At 41.1% G+C, this 14,215-nt stretch overlaps 2 protein-coding genes across 2 annotated transcripts in view; both read right to left on the reverse strand.

The window, feature by feature from the left end:
- The window catches only part of RTN1 (reticulon 1), a 243,951-nt gene that overhangs the window by 168,097 nt on the left and 61,639 nt on the right, over positions 1-14,215 (reverse strand). The gene's annotated exons all lie outside the window — the stretch shown is intronic.
- On the reverse strand, positions 13,077-13,494 carry LOC113900450 (cytochrome c oxidase subunit 7C, mitochondrial). Its single transcript, XM_027554239.1, has one exon. It carries the CDS (start codon positions 13,392-13,394, stop codon positions 13,203-13,205), a length of 192 nt encoding a protein of 63 aa, XP_027410040.1. The 5' UTR covers positions 13,395-13,494; the 3' UTR covers positions 13,077-13,202.

Here is a 14,215-nt window from a genome sequence, read left to right on the forward strand (position 1 = left end):
TTGATGTTTCTGTATCAATTTTTACTGGAACACAGTATGTTCTTTTGATCTAGAGAACCAGTTATTTCAGAATTGGGAGAGTGGTAATTTCTTTTAGTATTTTTTCTGTCCCTTTTGTACTATTTCTAACTTAGTTTATCAATTTTCCTTGGCAGTGTTTAAATCACCCTACCAATATTTAAATCTGTATCTTTCCCTTTACAACTACTATGGCATCACCAACTTGATGGACGTGAGTCTGAGTGAACTCCGGGAGTTGGTGGTGGACAGGGAGACCTGGTGTGCTGCAATTTATGGGGTCGGAAAGTGTCCGACACGACTGAGCAGCTGAACTGAACTGAGCTGAACTTACTGTTTCAAACCTTCCCTCTATGTCATTATTGCAGGTTTTATCCATGACTGTCTTCTGTCAACTGTTTTCTAAATTATTTGTCACTGGGATAACAGCAAGGTTTCAGCCCCTCAATTTCCTTTTGACTCTGACATTTCCTTATCTCATTCTGTAGCTGTATCAACTTGTCTTTGTTTCCCTTTTCATTGAATTCAAGCTTTTAAAAGGTCTTTATACAAAAAAGCAACATTCAGATCACATGTTTCCATTTCACAGCAAACAAATTCTCACCCTCATGTTGGTATTCTATCCAACTCTCCTTTGTTTTCTTCTTCTTTTCCCTTGCCCAGTTTCCTTGCATTTGCTTTCACCTTGCTCATGTTGAACCTGAACAGTCCTCTGTCAAGAAAGTATAATTGTGTCTTGGCTTTCCTCCATATTATCTGACCCGTCTTCATCTTCTCCTTTTATTTTCAGTCAGAGATTTATGAAGTTCAGTTTCTATCCAGGAGTGAGTTCAGCTGGGCCTATCGGAAGTTTAGCTAGTTGGCCTGCCTGCTGCTTTCAAATCTCTGCTCAGAATAAATAAAGGACTAACATCTGGGGGTACACTTTCTAATTCACCCTATGCCAAGGGACATTATACTTTTTCCCAGTTTACCAAAAAGGCAGAGCCAAGGAAACTTCATTTAGACCCAGTATCTACCTTCTCAGCATCACTTTCTTTTTCCCAATAGTGGATCCCACTCTCTTCCCAGCTAACAGAAGCCAAAGAAAAGCATACTGGCCACATTAGTATCTCTTGTGGTCTAATAATGGGACCCTCCCTATACCTGTTCCTCTGCCCTCCTGCTTTCCATATTTACTTTACCCTTCATCCTCCAGTTGGCTAAATCACTGTTAATGCTGGAGATAATTTGCTCAGGGTAATTACAGTCACTCCTCATTCCCTCTCAGCTTTTCTTCCACTTGATGGGTTTCATAAAGGTTAGTATTGATGTGTTTTCTCTCTTTGGTGAGACACTGATGGCGTATAGAGGGCTTTTCAAATTTTCTCTCAGGGCTTCTAAGTAAACTGAAGAGTATTAGAGAGACTTCTTAGGACTTAGTCCATTCACATTCTATTCCCTCAGGGGGAATGGGAAGTAAAGGAATGAAATTAGGAGACATGAAGTTTCCTGGAGTCTTGTGCTTCTTTTTTTCCCCAGCTGTTACACTATAGGAAGCTGTTATTTTAGTCACTAAGTCGTTTCTTTTGTGACCCCATGGACTGTAGCCAGGCTCCCCTGTCCATAGGATTTCCTGGGAAAGAACACTGGAGTGGGTTGCCATTTCCTTCTCCAGGGAATCTTCCCTACCCAGGGATCGAACCCGCATCTCTTGCATCTCTTGCATTGGCAGGTGTGTTCTTTACCACTGAGCCATCAGGGAAGCCCCATAGGGAGCTGTACCTCTGCCTTTATATGATGACAGACAGCATATTTTGGAGGCTTCCCTGGTGGCTCAGATGGTAAAGAATCTGCCTGCCAATGTAGGAGACTTGGGTTCGATTCCCTGGAGAAGGGAATGGCTTACACTCCAGTATCAAACCAGTCAATCCTAAAGGAAATCAACCCTGAATATTAATTGGAAGAACTAATGCTGAAATTGAAACTCCAATACTTTGGCTACCAGAAATGAAGAGCCGACTCACTGGAAAAGACCCTGATGCTGGGAAAGAGAGAGGGCAGGAAGAGAAGGGGATGACAGGATGAGATGGTTGGATGGCATCACAAACTCAATGGGCATGAGTCCGAGCAAACTCCAGGAGATGGTGAAGGACACGGAAGCCTGGTGTGCTGCAGCTCATGGGGTCTCAAATAGTCATACGTGACTTAGCAACTGAACAACATGTTTGCCTGGAGAATTCCATGGATGGAGGAGCCTAGCAGGCTACGGTCAATAGGGTCATACCTTTTGCTGGTTTTTAATTGTATTTGATCTTTTTGAATGCCATTGGCTTTTGGGAGAGGGAGATTCTGTGACTGACTTCACTCTACCATCTTCTCCTGGAAGTAGAGTTAAGGCTATATAGATCAGAGATTCTCCTCTCCAAGTAACTCTAAGTAAGTTTTACTCTTCAACAATGAAAACATAAAAGACTATCAGTTAAACCTGAGGAGAAAAAAGATCTCTGAAGTAAGATCCATCTATCTATCTATCTATACACACACACACACACATATATATTTGCATGTATGTGTGTACAAGTGTAAGTAAACATGAAAACCAAATGGAGAACTGAACATATTTAATCAGGTAAGTTTCAGGTATTTATATAAGAAGCATGAAATGGGGGATTTCGATTCCTCTTTTTAGAACTGAACCATAAAGAGTGTTGTTGATTCTAGTTTAAATTTCCTGGTGAAACTAAGGCAGTTGCTATCTTGTCTTCTTTTGTAAATATTCCTAAGATCTCTTTCCCTACAGAAACCTGACTTTTCAGTTTTACTCCTCCTGCCAAGTGACAGGTTCAGGACATGTAAATTATCTCTCCACCTTTACTTTCACCTGCTCTTAGAATCAAAGGTGGGTTAAACTATAAATGCAACCCTTCTTTCTTAAGTACAGAAGCAGCAGGCTCCATTTCATGTCTATTCAGCCAAGAAAAAGTAGATGGCTGTGTCAACTATCTGGATAATTTAGGCCAAAATCAAAACAAGAGCAACATCAACAACAAAAATCAATTCCTAACCTTAGAAATCTAGTAAGAGACTGATTACTGTATGTAAGTGTGTGGGTATGTTTTTAATCACATAAGTTTTATTCCCTGTGCCCAGGACCTTTTAACAGGGAATTTACAAAAACACCACTAATTTTTCAGGATTATACAAACACCACACAGAGTAATAAGATAAAAAAATCTACCGAGACATTCATTCCCTTAGAATTTCTTAGGGGTCATTATATTGATTTACACTTGCTGGTGTGCTATACTCAAAAATCACCTTCTTTGAGCCCTGCTTTAGACTCAGCCCAAATGCCCATGTTATAAACAAAATCCTGATCATAAGTTGCAAACACATTCTGTAGGAGCCCCACCCAACTTTATACAACCAGTCAATCCTAAAGGAAATTAACCCAATACTCACTGGAAGGATGACACTGAAGCTGAAGCTCAGTACTTTGATGCAAAGACCCTTGAAAAAGACCCTGATGCTGGGAAAGGTTGAAGACAAGTGGGCAAGGGGGCAACAGAGGATGAGATAGTTGAATGGCATCACTGACTCAGTGGACAGGAGTTTGAGCAAACTCCAGAAGATAATGAAGGCCAAGGAGGTCTGGCATGTTGCAGTTCATGGGGTTGGAAAGAGTCAGAAACGACTTAGCGACTGAACACCACCACCACAAGGTTTGTACCCACTCCAAGCCACATAAGCCCCCCTCGCTCTCCTTAGGTCTGCCCACCTTTAGTACTGGATATTGTCTAGATGCCTCCCCAGAACAGCACTGACCAGCAACCAGGGTCCTGAGTTAGACTGACCCTTCCTCCAGGCTCACAGATGCTCAATGACTGAAGCTACCCAGAATGGTATACCACAGTTCTTGATAACTCAAAGATAAGTCAATAGGTATATAGAATTATCATGGCCACAGTGACTAACTCAGGTATAGACATGTAACCTAAAATTTTCCCAGTCAAAATGAAACTCAATTTCTTTGTTCATTGATGGAGGAACAAGAAGCTCTTCTCATCCCACTGCATCCCATTCCACTTTTGGATGTTAACAAATACATGTAGCCCTAAGAACTGCTAGCAATATCTTGTTGACTTACAGAAGAAGACAGATGGAAAGAATTATGGACAAAAGCATCACAGCCCTGAAAGTATCATAAGCCATGGTACTGAATCACCACTGAATGGGAAGGACTGATGCTGAAGCTGAAACTCCAATACTTTGGCCACCTGATGCAAAGAACTGACTCATTGGAAAAGACTCCGTTGCTGGGAAAGATTGAAGGAGGGAGGAAAAGGGGATGACACAGGATGAGATCCTTGGATGGCATCACCGACTCAATGGGCATGAGTCTGAGCAAGCTCCGGGAGTTGGTGATGGACAGGGAAGCCTGGTGTGCTGTAGTCCGTGGGATCGCAAAGAGTCAGACGTGACTGAGCAACTGAACTGAAGCCTGCCTACCTCTAGCTTCCAGTTTCATCAGTCAAAAGACTTCCTTATTGTTCTGACAGTCTAGATTGACTTGTTCTGACACTGACATTGATATATTGTTCTGACAATTTAGACAGACTAGATTGACAGTCTAGATCTGCAACACAAAGGCACTTGAGTGATACATGTTCCTACTGCTTCACAGATGTAGTAGTACAAAGTTTTGGTTGTTATAAAAAGATTCAAAATAACAATGGCTTAGTCCAGGATCAATATAGCAGCCTCATGGTGTTGGGACCCAGGTTCTTTTAATCTTGTTGCCCTGTCTATCTAGGATGTGGTGTCATCTGTGTGGTGAAGGTGACTTACCACCAAGCCTATGTTCCTGGATGAAGGATGAGCAAGAGAGAAAAAGAGGAAAGAAGGGGTATATTTTTAAGGGCACAATTCAGAGATAGTCCCACTGGCAAAGTCTATTAGCAAGTCCTAGGAAAAAACAGAATCTGAGTAATAAAATAAAGTCTAACCTTTTCAATTTTCTTTTCCTTTGTGCTTCATTTAGTTTTCCTTGCTCAGAGGATGCCATGGGCCCCCAGTACTTCAGACCAGAGTTCCTGGTGCAACATGACTGTGCTTACACTTCAACTCCAGGACACGAGCTCCAGCTCCTGTGAAGACACTGTGCCCAGCACTGCGATCTGGAACTTGAGCAGTGTAGCTGCAGCCCCCCTGTAAGAACTCTGTTCCCCACCCACTGACAAGAACCCTATAAAGTGGCCTCATCCACAGCCTGTTGTGAGATCGTGGACTCCAGAGCACAGCTCCCACTTCTCTACTCTTTGATCAAAGAATAAAGCTTTCCTTTGCTTCTGAAATGATCTCAGTCTTTTTCTATTGCCAAGAACGACTCTTGATAGGAATTGATTCAAGGGTGTCAGTAACTGTAGCAAATACCACTCATAGTCACATTCTATTGATCAGAACATGGCTGTACAGTCACATTTAGCCACAACAAAGACTGAGATATGTAGTCTTTGTCTGGGCAGCCATACGTCCAGCTAAAATGTCTTCCACTATGAGGGAAGAAAAGAATGAATACTGCGGGAAACCCGGCAGTTCTTCATTCTGACCTTTACCACAGTTTGTCCCTTATGGGTAAAATAATCGGTCTTCTATGATCTACCAAATCATTTCCATTTGTTCGTTTAAACCGACCCCAGTCTAACAGCCTCAGTCCCATCTGCTGAGTTCTACATGAAGATAATTCCATATTGTGTGTATGTTTGTGTGCGTACCAACTAAAGTTCAAACTCTGGCTGATTTCAATATTCAGTAACTAATTTTAATATTTGATAGGACAAACTGGAATTAATCTAAATTGTTTTCATTTAATGACATTTAATTTTTTTTTTTTTAAGTCATAGCATAGCCAGTGTGGGGGGTTTATCCTATGGCCAATTAATGAGAGAATGATTTGCTTTTGGAACTGTTTACAAATAACCAGATTTATAAATAAATGTTATAGATCAGTGGTCCCTAACCTTTTTGGCACTAGGGATCAATTTCATGGCAGACAATTTTTCCCATGGACCAGGGGTTGGGGGGGATGGTTTCAGGATGATTCAAGTACATTACATTTATTGTATACTTTATTTCTAAACTACTGCCACCACTGATCCGATAGGAGGTACTGGTCCATGGCCCAGAGGTTGAGGACCCCTGTTATAGACAATGGTAAACTTAGCTAGAATTCTGAACTTGTTCCAGTACATAAAATCTGTCTGTTTGCATTATCTGTTAGTGTTCATCTATGTAGTCTACTGTGAATAACTTCCCAGTGCTTAAGAAGATGCATTCACTTGCAGAGTTTTGAAATAAACATCTCATTAGAGTGTTCCCTGAAAGATAAAGGCCCAAACCAGGACACTGATATTTGGTGGTATATATACAGCACATAGTTTATGTGGACTGAAAGATTTAGTTGCATGTACATGTAATTGTTGCTAACTAATGTCACTGAAGATGTGTTTGTTTTCATTCCAATGCCCCAGTAGGAGTTCTACTCAGGAAGATAATACATACTTGGGAAAAAGAAAAGACCATATGGACCACAACCTTGGTCTAACTCAATGGAACTATGAGCCATGCCATCTAGGGCCACCCAAGACAGACGGGTCATGGTGGAGAGGTCTGACAGAATGTGGTCCACTGGAGAAGGGAATGGCAAACCACTTCAGTATTCTTGCCTTAAGAACCCACGAACAGTATGAAAAGGCAAAAAGATAGGACACTGGAAGATGAACTTCCCAGGTCGGTAGGTGTCCAATATGCTACCAGAGATCAGTGGAGAAATAACTCCAGAAAGAATGAAGAAACAGAGCCAAAGCAAAAACAACACCAAGTTGTGGATTTGACTGGTGATGGAAGTAAAGTCCGATGATGTAAAGAAAAATATTGCATAGGAACCTGGAATGTTAGGTCCATGAATCTAGGCAAATTGGAAGTGTCAAACAGGAGATGGCAAGAGTAAACATCAACATTTTAGGAATAAGTGAACTAGAATGGACTAGAATGGGTGAATTTAACTCAGATGACCATTATATCTACTACTATGGGCAAGAATCCCTTAGAAGAAATGGAGTAGCCATCATAATCAACAAAAGAGTCTGAAATGCAGTACTTGGATGCAATCTCAAAAATAATGGAATGATCTCTGTTCATTTCCAAGGCAAACCATTCAATATCACAGTAACCCAAGTCTATGCCCCAACCAGTGACGCTGAAGAAGCTGAAGTTGAACGGTTCTATGTAGACCTACAAGACCTTTTAGAACTAACATCCAAAAAAGATGTCCTTTTCATTATAGGGGACCAGAATGCAAAAATAGGAAGTCAAGAGATACCTGGAATAACAGGCAAATTTGGCCTTGGAGTACAAAATGAAGCAGGTCAAACGCTAACAGAGTTTTGCCAAGAGAACATACTGGTCATAGCAAATACCCTCTTCCAACAACACAAGAGAAGACTCTACAGATGGACATCACCAGAGGTTCAATACTGAAATCAGATTGATTATATTCCTTGCAGCCAAACATGGAGAAGCTCTATTCAGTCAGCAAAAACAAGACCAGGAGCTGACTGTGGCTCAGATCATAAACTCCTTGTTGCCAAATTCAGACTGAAATTGAAGAAAGTAGGGAAAACCACTAGACCATTCAGGTATGACCTAAATCAAATCCCTTACAATTATACAGTGGAAGTGACAAATAGATTCAAGGAATTAGATCTGAAAGACAGAGTGTCTGATGAACTATGGATGGAGGTTCATGACATTGTACAGGAGGCAGTGATCAAGACCATCCCCAAGAAAAAGAAATGCAAAAAGGCAAGATGGTTGTCTGAGGAGGCCTTACAAATAGCTGAGAAAAGAAAAGTGAAAGGCAAAGGAGAAAAGGAAAGATATACCCATCTGAATGCAGAGTTCCAAAGAATAGCAAGGAGAGATAAAGCCTCCCTCAGGGATCAATGCAAAGAAATATAGGAAAACAATAGAACGGGAAAGACTAGAGATCTCTTCAAGAAAATTAGAGATACCAAGGGAACACTTCATGCAAAAATGGGCGCAATTAAGGGCAAAAATGGTATGGACCTAACAGAAGCAGAAGATATTAAGAAGAGGTGGCAAGAATATACAGAAGAAGTATACAAAAAAGATCTTCATGACCCAGATAACCACGATGGTGTGATCACTCACCTAGAGCCAGATATCCTGGAATGTGAAGTCAAGTGGGCCTTAGGAAGCATCACTATGAACAAAGCTAGTGGAGGTGATGGAATTTCAATTGAGCTATTTCAAATCCTGAAAGATGATGCTGTGCAAGTGCTGCACTCAATATGCCAGCAAATTTGGAAAACTCAGCAGTGGTGACAGGACTGGAAAAGGTCAGTTTTCATTCCAATCCCTAAGAAAGGCAATGCCAAAGAAAGTTCAAACTACAGCACAATCACACTCATCTCACACACTAGCAAAGTAACACTCAAAATTCTCCAAGCCAGGCTTCAACAGTATATGAACCATGAACTTCCAGATATTCAAGCTGAATTTAGAAAAGGCAGAGGAACCAGAGATCAAATTGCCATCATCGGCTGGATCATCAAAAAAGCATGAGAGTTCCAAAAAAAATCTACTTCTGCTTTATTGACTACACCAAGGCCTTTGACTATGTGGATCACAACAAACTATGGAAAATTCTTAAAGAAATGGGAATGACCAGACCATCTCTGACCTGCCTCCTGAGAAATCTGTATGCAGGTCAAGAAACAGTTAGAACTGGACATGGAACCACAGACTGGTTCCAAATGGGGAAAGGCGTACTTCAAGGCTGTATACTGTCACCCTGCTTATTTAACTTACATGCAGAGTACATCATGCAAAATGCCAGGCTGGATGAAGCACTAGCTGGAATCAAGATTGCCAAGAGAAATATCAATAACCTCAGATTTGCAGATGACACCACCCTTATGGCAGAAATTGAAGAAGAACTAAAGAGCCTCGTGATGAAAGGAAAGAGGAGAGTGAAAAAGTAGGCTTAAAACTCAACATTCAGAAAGCTAAGATCATGGCATCCGGTCTCATCACTTCATGGCAAATAGATGGGATAATAATGGAACAGTGAGGACTTTATTTTGGGGGGCTCCAAAATCACTGCAGATGGTGACTGCAGCCATGAAATTAAAAGATACTTGGTCCTTAGAAGAAAAGCTATGACCAACCTAGAGAACATATCAAAAAGCAGAGACATCACTGTGCCAACAAAAGTCCATTTAGTCAAAGCTACGGTTTTTCCAGTAGTCATGTTTGGATGTGAGAGTTGGACTATAAAGAAAGCTCAGCGCTGAAGAACTGAAGCTTTTGAACTGTGGTGTTGGAGAAGACTCTTGAGAGTCCCTTGGTCTGCAAGGAGATCAAACCAGTCAGTCCTAAAGGAAATCAGTCCTGAATATTCATTGGAAGGACTGATGCTGAAGCTGAAATTCCAATACTTGGGCTACCTTATGTGAAGAACTGACTCATTGGAAAAGATCCTGATCCTGGGAAACATTGAAGGTGGGAGGAGAAGGGGATGACAGAGGATGAGATGGTTGGATGTCATCACCAACTCAATGGACATGAGTTTGAGCAGGCTCCGGGAGTTGGTGATGGACAGGGAAGCCTGATGTGCTGCAGTCCATGGGGTCGCAAAGAGTCCAACACAACTGAGCGACTGAACTGAACTGAATAAATGTAATTGTTAAATAATCCACATCAATCCAAAAATCATGTAGAATCACAAACTATGTCCCAAATACTATGTGAGGGACAGATAAAGAAGAATGAGACAAGAAACCAACAACGCTGTGACGTGTTCAGATGGATATTATAGGCAATACTGTGGATCAATAATGCACTGTTCGTGTCATTTTTTATTGTTGTTTAAAACTTCAGTGTCCCCAGTGCTTACAGGAAATACCCGTATTTCTTGGCAAAACACACAGGAGTTTAATAATGTCCTGTCTCTTGCTAACTTGGCACGTCCCTGTATCACCTTATACCCTAACCTTACATCAGTTCTCGTAGCCACAAAAACATCTTATGCTGTTTCATGTCTCTGTACCTTTATAGAAACTCCCACCTCAGCCTGGTCTCACTGTTTAACTACTCATTCTTCAACATTCAGCTTAGGTTTTACCTCCCTTACAAAGAAATTTTCCCCCAGCATCTTTAAACACTATTAGTTACTCCTCCTAGTTCTCTCCAAAGAAATCATTCTCTGGCTGCATCCATCACATTATTTCTCACTGTCAATTTACTGACCTCTTTCATGCACTAGAATGTGGGCTCCTGGGGGACAGTGATTTTATCCTGTCCATCTTCATATCTTCTATGCCTAGAACAGTGCCTTGTCCAAGATAACTAGTCTGAGTGAAAGAGTAAAGTTTCAAATGTGTTAAATTTGTAAAGGAACTCAATGAAAATCATTGTAATCTATGAATAACTCCATCCCATTCTAAGGCAATTGCTTGAATTCTTTGAACATCTCCCCCTGCCCATCATTTTTTGGAATAACTTTTGGTTTTTGGCTTCCACAGATAACTATTCGGAAGATTTAGTGATTATGGACAAGCCATTTGAAATTCTTATTCCGTGTAACAAATTATTGCTAAACATGAAATAAATCTTCATCACCACTACTCTGCACCATTTTCTGAACAACTTCTATAAGCACAGAGAATATATGACAGTGATATACTACTATGGGGAAAATCCCCTTGATGAACAATCACCTTGGGTTCCCTAATTCAAAAGGACTATTCGTACTGGTAATGCAGCCTGCTGTGCCATCTAAACATCAACATTGCAAGGCATTACAGTGGGAACCAGTGGATCCTGATTCAGATAAGGTTGTGCAACATCCGGCAGTCTTCCCTCTTATGAAGCTGTAAAGAGACCTTTCTTTTTGGCTATTCAAAAGTCCATTGTGCAGCCAGTAACCAGAACCTACTATTTCATGAGAATAACAACCCGGGATACTTCTCGGCATAGCAAAACTGGTGGCTACCTATGTGGCATAACCATAGAGATAAGGTCTGAATGCCGTCAACTATCTGCCCATGATTAGAGCCATTTCTTTGCTTTAAGACATTAGACATTCCTTACAGGGGAGCGGGGGCACTGGAGGCATATTAAAGATAAAATTCTGCCTTTTCATTATTTTTGCCTAGTGCTGTCCCTGTTAACACTGTTGAGGAGCAGGGTTTTATAGTGATGACAATCAGGAAGCACATGTCCTTTAATTCAAATCTAGCTCTTCCAATGTCCAGTATGACACTGGACAAGTTACATCAGGCTCCTGAGCTTCAATTACCTGTAAAATAGGGACAAGAAAACTTACTGCTAAAGTTATAAAGATTATATGAGATAAATGTAAGTGCCTAACAGAGTATATGGCCTATAATAAATGGAAACCTATTATTATTATCATTATTGTTGTTGTTCGGAGAAGGCAATGGCACCCCACTCCAGTACTCTTGCCTGGAAAATCCCATGGATGGAGGAGCCTAGTGGGCTGCAGTCCATGAGGTCGCTGAGAGTCGGACACGACTGAGCGACTTCACTTAAACTTTTCACTTGCATGCATTGGAGAAGGAAATGGCGACCCACTCCAGTGTTCTTGCCTGGAGAATCCCGGGGACGGGGGAGCCTGGTGGGCTGCCGTCTCTGGGGTCGCACAGAGTCGGACACGACCGAAGCGACTTAGCAGCAGCAGCAGCAGCAGCATTGTTGCTGCTGCTGCTGTTGTTACTGTTGCTACTACAAATGATAATGGCTCAGCTTTGAGGGAGGGCATAACTCATCACGGCCATCACAACCAAAGTGAAGAGACAGTGTATTAAATATTAAGCCAGAAAAAAACAAAATATGTTCTCCATTATACAAATAGGATGTCATCTTTTATTATCCATGATAAGACAGGGCATCATAGTAAATCTCTGGAATAAAGGGTTTAGTATCCACTTTCCCAGGAAAGGCCACTAAAAATAATGACTCTTAAAATGACTCTCCTCCTTCTGTTAAAATGGATCATTTAGCATTAATTTATAGCTGCTAAAATCATACGACAAAATTCATTACAACTTTTTAAGTGATATTATAAAGGACCCATTTCAAGATTACCAACTAAATGTTCACTTGACTGATATTCTTTAAAATGGTCACATCCAGGGGAATTCCCTTGCAGCCCAGGGGTTACACCTCCACACATCCACTGCAAGGAGCCTGGGTTCAATCAATCTCTGGTCAGGGAACTAAGATCCCACACGCTGCATGGCATAGCCAAAAGAGGAGGTCACACCCACTGGGTAATTTATTTTCTCATGCTATGATGGCAAATTGGATGTTAGCTTTTCAAAATTTATATGGACTTTCTATTACTGCTACAACAAATTACCACAAACTTAGTGGCTTAAACAACATGAATTTATTACCTTACAGTTATGCAGGTCAAAGTCTCTAAATCAAGATACTGGCAGGGAAAGGTTCTCTCTGGAGGCTCTAGGAAAGAGCCAGCTTCCTCGTCTTTTCTACCTTCAGGAGGGGGCTGCCTATTTTCCTCAGCCTACAGCCCCATACTCCATCTTCATAGTGGGCAGCATCTTCCATCTCCCTCTCTGATTATGACCCTGTTTCCATCATCACATCTCCTTCTTTGACTCTGATCCTCTTGCCTCTCTCTTATCAGGACTTTTGTGATTACACTGGGCCCACCTGGATAATCTCCCCATTTTAATGTCCTTAACTTAATCACATCTGAAAGTCCCTTTTGTTATATAAGGTAACATGTTTACAGGTTTTAGGAATTAGGACATGGACAACTTTGAAGGTGGTAGTTTAGTCGCTAAGTCATGTCCAACTCTTGCAACCCCATGGACTGTAGCCCACCAGGCTCCTCTGTCCATGGGATTTCTTAGATGAGAATACTGGAGTGGGTTGCCATTTCCTTCTCCAGGGGATCTTTCTGACCCAGGAATTGAACCCAGGTCTCCTGCATTGCAGGCAGATTCTTTTTTTTTTTTTTTATGCTATAAGTTTATTTACAAACATATCTAGAATGCTGAATTCAAGGGATTGATCCTTTTAAGAGACTGCACCTCTTAATATGCTCCTCTTCCTATCTGTCTCATGGATTACTTTTTAAGCAGTTGGTGTCTTACTATAAAGAAAGGTGCAGCAAATCCAGACCCAAAGAACAAAGTCATCATAGCTAGTAATCTCCACTTGTTTTCCACTGAAAATGGTATATTCTTCCCTGGACCCTCCTCATAGTGGCTCCGACGAACCACTGAGGTTGTGAACCTCCGGATGCTCTGTCCCAACATAGCGCTGTTGGACGCTCTACGAAAGATCCAGAGACCGGAGGCGGAAGAAATGGCGGCTGCAAACCTACCGCTCCTTGCCTCACGACCTTGCTCCTCCAACTGCAGGCAGATTCTTTACCAACTGAGCTACAAGGGGTACGAGCTACATATTTACAGATTTTAGGAATTAGGACATAGACAACTTTGAAGGAGGGGGGAATTATTCTGTCTTCAACAACGCTGAAATTAATAACTGTACAGATAAAGCATTTCAAATACTGAGGACTTAAAAAGTGACCCAAAATGACAACAGCAAAGCATCCTCAGCTCCCCAATAACAGCCAATGATTTGCCAAGATCACTTGAAAAACAATTCCCAAACATTTTAAGCTACTGATGTATCTGAATTTTCTAAAAATGTAATAATTCTTTCCAATGAGGTCAACTGAATCATGACTTGACAGCATAAACAAATGTACTATTACTCTAAAAACATAATCTGCTTTATACAACTTGGGGTATTACCTCACAATCTGAGATGACACAGAAGAATTAAAAGTTCTCTCCTAATAGCACTCATGAAAGAGGCCAAGGGCAGCACATTCAGTCTGAACAAAAATAAAATGCCTATGGAATGAGACTGAGTTGGTGAGCCAGACTCATCAAATGTCACTCATCATAATCATCATCAAGAAGCAAATGCTGCTGCTTCTTAGGAAGAAAGTTTCAAGCGAACATCACTACCATTCTAACACTGAGAACATTTTGGATAATCTACAAAGTCATCAATTTTCTCAAGGCCATCAGAAAGCATAGGTTATAAGTCAATGAACTGAGTTGAA

This window comes from Bos indicus x Bos taurus, chromosome 10 (assembly GCF_003369695.1).
Source record: "Bos indicus x Bos taurus breed Angus x Brahman F1 hybrid chromosome 10, Bos_hybrid_MaternalHap_v2.0, whole genome shotgun sequence".
In the NCBI taxonomy this organism is placed as follows: domain Eukaryota; kingdom Metazoa; phylum Chordata; class Mammalia; order Artiodactyla; family Bovidae; genus Bos; species Bos indicus x Bos taurus.

Coding starts and splice junctions, on each gene's coding strand:
- LOC113900450 (XM_027554239.1), bottom strand. CDS start 13,394: ATGTTGGGACAGAGCATCCGGAGGTTCACAACCTCAGTGGTTCGTCGG.